The 7,817-nt window shown below is 44.7% G+C and overlaps 2 protein-coding genes across 2 annotated transcripts; both read right to left on the reverse strand.

The window, feature by feature from the left end:
- Nucleotides 1-3,177: 3,177 nt before the first annotated feature.
- Nucleotides 3,178-5,060, reverse strand: twist1a (twist family bHLH transcription factor 1a). The gene is made up of 2 exons (XM_023408824.2): nucleotides 4,213-5,060; nucleotides 3,178-3,685 (listed from the first exon to the last, which is right to left on the reverse strand). Exon 1 carries the CDS (start codon nucleotides 4,813-4,815, stop codon nucleotides 4,240-4,242), a length of 576 nt encoding a protein of 191 aa, XP_023264592.1. The 5' UTR covers nucleotides 4,816-5,060; the 3' UTR covers nucleotides 3,178-3,685; nucleotides 4,213-4,239.
- A 1,861-nt stretch (nucleotides 5,061-6,921) lies between these two features.
- Nucleotides 6,922-7,438, reverse strand: LOC111656908 (transcription factor ATOH7). The gene has a single exon (XM_023408812.1). It carries the CDS (start codon nucleotides 7,436-7,438, stop codon nucleotides 6,962-6,964), a length of 477 nt encoding a protein of 158 aa, XP_023264580.1. The 3' UTR covers nucleotides 6,922-6,961.
- Nucleotides 7,439-7,817: the final 379 nt, after the last annotated feature.

Here is a 7,817-nt window from a genome sequence, read left to right on the forward strand (position 1 = left end):
AGGTCACAGGTCAAGAATGATGGGTGCAGTTGGCACCGACCTCAGGGAATGTGTGTGTGTGGATGCCTGTGTGTGTCTTCATTATGTTACTAGGCTGCAGTTCTCTTTCACTCTGTTCTTGCTTACTTTTATAGAGACTTGACATTATAAAGCATTACTGCCCATCATACTAATAATTATTATTTCAGAGAAGGAGTCCAAACAGGTGTTTCTTCAGGTACAGAGGAATGAAATACATTCAGATGTGTCACTGGAGGGGTAATCCAGTCATTTCCATAAAGTTGAGGGATTCACAAGAGACATTTTTTTTTTTTCAGTTGGTGAAAATTGATGCAGCAGACACCAAGATATCCTGACGTCTTGTCCCAGATATGGGCTGGATCCTACAATTTCCATAATGCTACTCAGCTCCATTCTGGTCTTTCACTAGACCCCACTGCCTCCCAAATGTCTAATTCTTTCAAACCCGCCTCCACAGTTTTTAATGACTTACTCTTAAGAACTGTGTCTCAAGCCCAAACTGAGATAACCGTGATCAGGGTTATTTTTCTGACTTAGGAAAGCTCCCTCCTCTTCCACACATGACGTTATACAATCAGTTACATAAACTCACTGGCTGCAAAATGTTAGTCTTTCATGATAAGTATATATTGTTCAGTAACTAATACAGCATCACATCAGACTGATCAGGTGGACCCAACCCTCAACCCCACCCCGGTTTCTCAGCCTGACACCTATATGGTTTTCAAAGACATTCAAAATGATGTAAACATAAACATTTACGTTCCCTGTAATAAATCCTAATGTTGTTGCCATAAGCCAACAAGAAATCAGTGTCTACATTTTATGCACAGCCTGTTCACTCTTTAAAGTTTATTCCACCAGTGATGGGTGGAGGCTGGGGGTCTGAGCGCAGTTTTGGGAGCAGATTTCAGTTCAGTTCAGAGAATGTTCTCAGGTGTGGTGATCTTGATTTGATATGCATGGGTCCAAAGCAGCCGACCACAAATAAAAGTGCACACATAGAAACACAGGTAAACACAATCATGCTCAACACATATGTACACGCTTGCATATACACACACTCACCAAATGCTTCAGGTGGAGATGAAACACAGATAATTAGCACTAACGAAAACCAGACATGTAAATCTAGTCTCTCTCCCTGTGTGTGTGCGTGTGTGTCTCTGTCTCAGCCCGACTTCCTCTCCCCCCCTTGTCTTTTTGTGGTGTTGAGGGTTAATATAAACCAGGGCCTGTTACCCAGTAATGGGGAATTTCAGACAGAGATGGAAGTGAAGGAGACACAAAGCTAAAGGAAGAAAAAAAATACAGGTAGACCTTTGCTGGAGTGTTTAAACAACCAGACAAACTACAACCTGAGCCTACTGTCGATGTAGAGGAATGAGAAATCCATTTTCACTAAGATTTACTTGTCCTTGCGTTATTAAAACACACACAGGCCTGCACCCTTGACATTTAGATTTGTCATAGGACTCTACCAGCCCAAAGCAGGCAGATAGAAACTGTGATTAATGAGCGGGAGAGAGTTGGAGTGTGAGTGTCAGTCATCAAAGAGTCTATAAATCATAGCACACTTAAATCCAGAGAACCAGATGCCTTCACACTGATAACAAGCGGCCATCCCGTTACCTTCAAACATCAAAGCGGGGTAGGAGCTGAGTTGCAGGAGCCCTCTTCCCCCTTGCTGTCTTTCTTTCTCTGTCTGTGGAATGTATTTCCCTGTTTGGTAGGCGTGAGAAATCTCCCTATGTGTGTGTACAACCTATATAAGTGTGTGTGTGTGTGTGTGTGTGTTTCAGAGCCTCAGAGGTGACATTCCTCCGTGTCAGAGCAACAGCCTCAAGTTTAAGATAACACTGCCATGGTGATCTAAGGGTGGGAATCGATTCCCCCCGGTGGCTGGTGAGGGGCCTCGGGGTCAGAGCTGATGGCTTTACCTTCCGCACGCAACCTGTGATACAAAAACACAGTAATGCCCCTATGATCATCCCTCAACAAGCCTACGGAGAGCACTGGAACGTACTACAGTGAGTTTGTGTTTAATTTATTATCTTTCGTCTCTGATTGCTCAACTAATATTACAATAGTGGTACAGTAAAACAATATTCCTCCAGGATCTTTACATTGTTTCAGTGACATACAAATATTTGAGAAAATGGAATATAGGATTGTAAAAGCAATGTAGGTCCTATCTAGTCCTAGTCTAATCTAGTCCCACCTTGCCTGTGCACATCTAATGATATATTTTAACATAGATATTTATTTGATATTTGTACTTTATATAGCCTGTTATTGAGATATTTTCTGCAGGTTGATCCATGGGCCTCTAATAAACAAAGCAGTGATGTCCAAACAACCATTAATGTCCCTAATTAACATATCATTTTATTTGTCTAATTTTTTATCAATACTTCGGGTTTCTGGGAAATGGTGAGTTTTTGTTTCATTTGACTGAAACTACATCTGTGGAATATCCAAACAGTATTTGATAACAGTATAAAAGGTTTTATACAACGTTTGCATTAAAATCCCACTGTGCAGAGCCAGTTTTGAGTCATTTATACATCATCATTTATACTTTCTAAGATTATTTTTGTCTTCCCATGGTGTTGCAGTTTTAAGTTATGTTTTCTTCTGTGATGTTTATATGTAGTTAACAGGTTCTTTTTTAAAAATCAGAATTACAATTAGGCATATATATAATCACACAATCTAACTTGCATTATGACCCATATCCACCACTTTTATCTGACTTGGGGTAGCTGCTGTAGCACCTGCAGGAGACTCCCATGCTGACCTGTGGCTCAGAGGACATCTGGGAATATCATGCATGCCTCCCACAGCTCCACATTCACCCTGTTCAAACAGACCACCAACTAATTATGGCTTTCCCAGATCCCTGAGCTCTAGAAATCACTACAGAATAAGCCACGGGTATGAGATGTTTTCTTTTGTCCCCCTTCACTGTGGTTTAGTTGACTGGGGATTCAGCAACAACAAATGAAAATAAACTATCTGCATAGACTTAAAGCACTGAGACTATGGGAAGAGAGTGTTTCAAAAAATATCAGGTATTAAAAACAACTCTACCCTGATGCCTTCAGCCTCTTGTTTTAGAACTTAAAGTCTAATGATCAAAACAACTGAGAAGAATGAAAGATACCTTCATTTTTTTTATTCAATATATTGCCAAATATTTACAACATTCAAAATGCGCAGACTCCAGATCCATTCAGCATTCTGTGATATCCCAAAAATAAATAACTTTTATTTGAGAGGGGAAAAGGAATTTCGAACCTGTGTACAAAAATAAATACAAAATATGTAATTTGCTGTGAAACATTGTCACAGGAAATGTGGAATGAATTGTTCATTTTTCACTCATATTTCAAAACAGAGCAGTCCCTCAGAGCTCATTTTCGTTTTTTTACAACATTCATCGTCGCAGTGGTCTCTCTATTTCTTCATATCCATCATGTCTGTCCTAAGTGCTCCCTTGCAAACATTATAGTCCATGCAAAGGGAAGAGGGAAATATGAAAAGCCCGCTCTCCTCTCAGGCCTGATGCACAGCGGCTGTGCCTGGGCCTCAGCTGCGTTTTGGCCTGTGTCAGTCTATCTGAAGGGTTGGCCTGATCCACCGGTTCCACAGTCTGGATAACCTGTGAAAAAACATTATTCATTTGGTTAAGAAATATCGTAGAGATAGAAATGAATCCATTGTAGAACTATCTCTTAAAGCATTTGTGTAAGTGCAGAGTAACCTGGTTGTGACCTATGGGGAAAGCAATATAAACATAGGCTAAATCTATATTTTCAGAACAAACAGCATATTTCCTCTGTAAAACCCCCATTCTAGACATCAGTTGCAAATAACTACTACATAGCGTGATGTGTGAATTCCACATTTTAAGGCTTCTTTTTACATACAATGTGCGTAATTTCCTTTTTGTTGGCTTCCCTCTACCGAGATTTTCACTAATTTCATAACCAAAATAAAACAGGCTTAATGAATTGTACGGGAGTTTTGGGCGAATGTCATACAAATATTGCAGCCAAAGTAGACTATAACTATTGGAACATTAGCTTTGATTTTTTCATGTGGGTGCGGTGCGTAAAATGCGCCAATGACCATTTTTGGCACAGCTTGTCTCCCTGCAGGATGAAAAGTGAAAGGAGCCCAGCCTACCGTGCTGTCCCATCCGCAGCAGCCCTGCTAGTGGGACGTAGTAGACAGGGACCACGCGCCCCCCATCCTCCAGACCGAGAACGCGTAGCTCAGGCGCTCGTGCGCCACGTAGCTGCAGCTGGTTCCTCGCGCGTCCAGCTCGTCGCTCTGGAGAACTTGGCACAGGAAGTCGATGTACCGGGCCGCCAGCTTCAGCGTCTGGATCTTGCTGAGTTTGTCCGACGGGAGGGTGGGAATGATCTTACGTAACGACGTGAATGCCTCGTTGAGAGACTGTGTCCGTTGCCGCTCGCGGATGTTGGCCATCACGCGCTGCGTCTGTAGGTCATCGAAGGAGCGCGCGGGGCTGCTGCTGGCCTCGCTGTCACCGCTCCCGGTGCTCCCGGCGCTCCCGCCTCCACCATCGCAGCTCTTTCTGCATTTCTTCTTCCCGGAGCTCGGAATCTCCACGTCTCCCTCCTCCTCCTCCTCCTCGTCCTCCTCTGCGTCCGTGTTCCTTCGTGCCGCCCGCCGCTTCCTCGCGCCTCTCCGCGGCAGCTGACGATCGGTCTCCTCCTCACTGTTCCCCGCACTGTCCATTGGGGAGGAGTCCTCTTCCCGCATCGTCTTTTCCAAAACTTTTCTGTGGTCTTTAAGGACCGTTATAACCCCTGACCCGAATCCCCTGAACTGGTTACAACATCAACAAACAGGACAGGTAATGAGGAGTGTGGCCTGCAGTGGGGTGTGGGTTGGTATTACGGTAAATCTCGTGCGCCACGGAGAGGGAGAGGTGGCTGCCAGACTGGGACGACCGGGGCTCTTATAGGAGCGGGCAGGAGGATTTTGGGGAGCGCTGTGATTGGGTGAGGAGGGGTGTAACATAATACTGCAGGAGAAGGAGAGGACTAGCTATAATATTAGGAATAGAGTTTAAGACATGCAGGCTCCTTTTTACACAAGATTGAAGGGGGTGTAGTATTGGGGCGGTGTTATTGAATCATAGGTGTAAATTTTTGCAAAGGCTAAGCGGTCCCACTTTTAAGGATGAGTTTTTTTTCCCCCACCCCAATTTATTTCTGCCCCAAATGCGTAATGCTGTTTTTTTTCTAACACCCACTCACTACTAACTTGAAATTACTGTAGGCTGAATTAAACAGAACAATGCTTTTGAAAGTCTATAAAATGAACCTTGACAATAAATGAGACCATGTTAAGACTCATTTTGCCATTTTTGTATCATTTTCAAGTCCTTTTTTAAAGTTGCTGTTCCATACATAAGCAAATGTGGACTTTATATTGCTTCCTATTGCAAACAAATCAAAGACAAACAGAAATTCCTCGACAAGCCTGTTGTCTGTCGTAGGCCTCAAGTCTCCTAGTTCAGGTCCGGACACTGTCCGAGTTGGGAGCAGTGGTGGCGGTGAAAAATATCAGACCTACTGAAACACAGGAGGTTGTCACAGCAGGAGGTCTTTGCTCGTATAAGCAGAGCGAGGTGTTTATTTTCCCGTCAGCGGCCCCGCGTTGAGGTATGCGCTTAAATTGGTCTGGCTCCCGCAGGGATCTCGACACTGCGGCTCAGATTTAAAAGACGGGCCGTCCCAGGGAGCTCTCAGGGCGGATCCGTGCGCACAGCGGGTCGCTAAAGGCGGTGTACGGCTGGAGCGCACAAGGCAAACACTGGAGGTGATGAAGATGGACTGGGGAGGCGGGAGGGAGGGGGGGGGGGGGGGGGGGGGGGGGGGGGGGCGCTCAGAGCCTAAACACGCACACATGACCACCCAGCTCTGGGGCCTACCGCGATATAGCCTAGGCCTAATATCAAAATCCAACAGAAATACCTCTACATGTGGATGAAACTATATCAGGCAACTTATGAGGGTGGTCTGCGTTGTGAATTACACACCTGGAGGCCTCACATCTGATGATCAGGGTGACACGAGGACACCCCTTTTATTAGAAGACACATGGTTCAAACGCCTTTCGGGATCTGAATCCCCCTGGTCTAAATGTCCCTGTCTTTGGGAATCTGTTCCTCACTTTACCTCTCCGGATCTTGTCCCACCTCTCTCATCATATCACTGAGCCAATTTACACCTCGGTGCCAAAGATAATACCCAGCGTCATGCCGTGAGCCCTGGATTTGCTTTTCAAATCCGCCTCATTTTAAGGCTTTTTAGGGCCAGTAGATCCTTCGTATCTGCTCATGTTCTGTTTGAGGGAAGCCACACGCAGTCTCACCTGTTCATGGTCTGTGACGGACCAGGTGAAGCGAGCGGCTGTGTTGCTCTCCAAGGTGCTGAAAAAAACACACCTGCAATTTCACTGTTGCATAGCACCCCCATTAAAAAAGTTGTAATAGCCCATAACGTCTGCGACCTTGTAATCCTACAAATTTGGTCAAAATGAGTCTGAATTAAATTTTATGTTCCTTTCTTTATCATTGCATCGGAGCGCAAAGAACACATACATTACCATAGGCTGTAAGTTTATTTTTAAACAACAATAAGTCACATAAATTAAATGAAATATTTGGGTAAAATGTTCTTGGTTTGTTTATGTCAGTCTAATAATTTAATAAAGGTAATAACATCATGTTGCCACTGATATAGCTTCCATCTCGGAAAATGCTCTTTGGAAATGTTGCAATAAAAATCTGTCGGCTATAGTCTCAGATATATTTTTAAGTTTGCTGTGGCTATAATATTAATATACATTGGTAAGGAAGTCTGGTCCAGTCTCCATGGAATAAAGTTAATATTCTATCTCAGGTGTTTTCCAGCAGGTCGGTCATGAAGGAGATATAGACGATGGCTAGGCGCAGTGTCTCGATACGGGACAGCCTCTTCTCGTAGGCGAATGTAGGAACTTTCCTCCTCAGTTCATCAAACGCCTCATTCAGGCTAAACATCCGCTTTCTTTCTCGCACGTTGGCCGCCTGTCGCTGGACCACGGTGATGATCCTCCTCCGTTTGGACTTGGTGTGGCCGTGGGCCCCGCAGGTGTAGTACCTCGGTGGACCCATCACCAGATGCTCGGCCCGCAGCTCGGCAGTGTTCACGCCGTTATCCAGCCCCCTGCTCCAGGCTGAGTCGTTTAGCCGCGTCTGGTTGTTCGGACTGGGTGGGGTATTATCCACCTGCTGTTTCGGTCCCAGAGTGTACTTTTGTGGAAACTCTATCAGGTTCATGTCATTGACAAAATTTATTAAGGTGGAGTCCACTAAGCGGCCTTGCAGCTCCATATTCAGTCCCCAACTGCAGTCTCATAGAAAATAGCCTGTGTCACTTTTATGGGTCTGCTGTTCAGTCAAGCGCAACAACTGACGCCAATCAAAGCTTTCAGGACTGTCTAAAATCATTCACCAGACACTGAGACCAAAGCAGGAGAGCATCTCAAAAAGTGAACACAAACTTCCCCAAATCCGGTCAGAGCCCAACAGGGTGAGATCCTATTTGGCTCAAATCCAAGGACTTTTCCTGCTGTTTTAATAAGTGGCTTATGCCACTTCACAGTGCCACATCTTTCCTTTCATGTCCCCTTTAGCTCCAAACTGAGTCCATTTCTGCCGTTAGTCGGCCGAAGAGTGGGTTGAATCTGAGGAGAGAAGCTTAAAAAGGCAG

The sequence above is a fragment of the Seriola lalandi genome, unplaced genomic scaffold, assembly GCF_002814215.2.
Source record: "Seriola lalandi dorsalis isolate HSWRI2012SDOR001 ecotype SW California unplaced genomic scaffold, Sedor1 jcf7180002054374, whole genome shotgun sequence".
NCBI classification, from domain to species: Eukaryota; Metazoa; Chordata; class Actinopteri; order Carangiformes; family Carangidae; genus Seriola; species Seriola lalandi.

What these genes read in the sequence shown, in the direction of transcription:
- twist1a (XM_023408824.2), bottom strand. Translation starts at nt 4,815, where the DNA reads ATGCGGGAAGAGGACTCCTCCCCAATGGACAGTGCGGGGAACAGTGAG.
- LOC111656908 (XM_023408812.1), bottom strand. Translation starts at nt 7,438, where the DNA reads ATGGAGCTGCAAGGCCGCTTAGTGGACTCCACCTTAATAAATTTTGTC.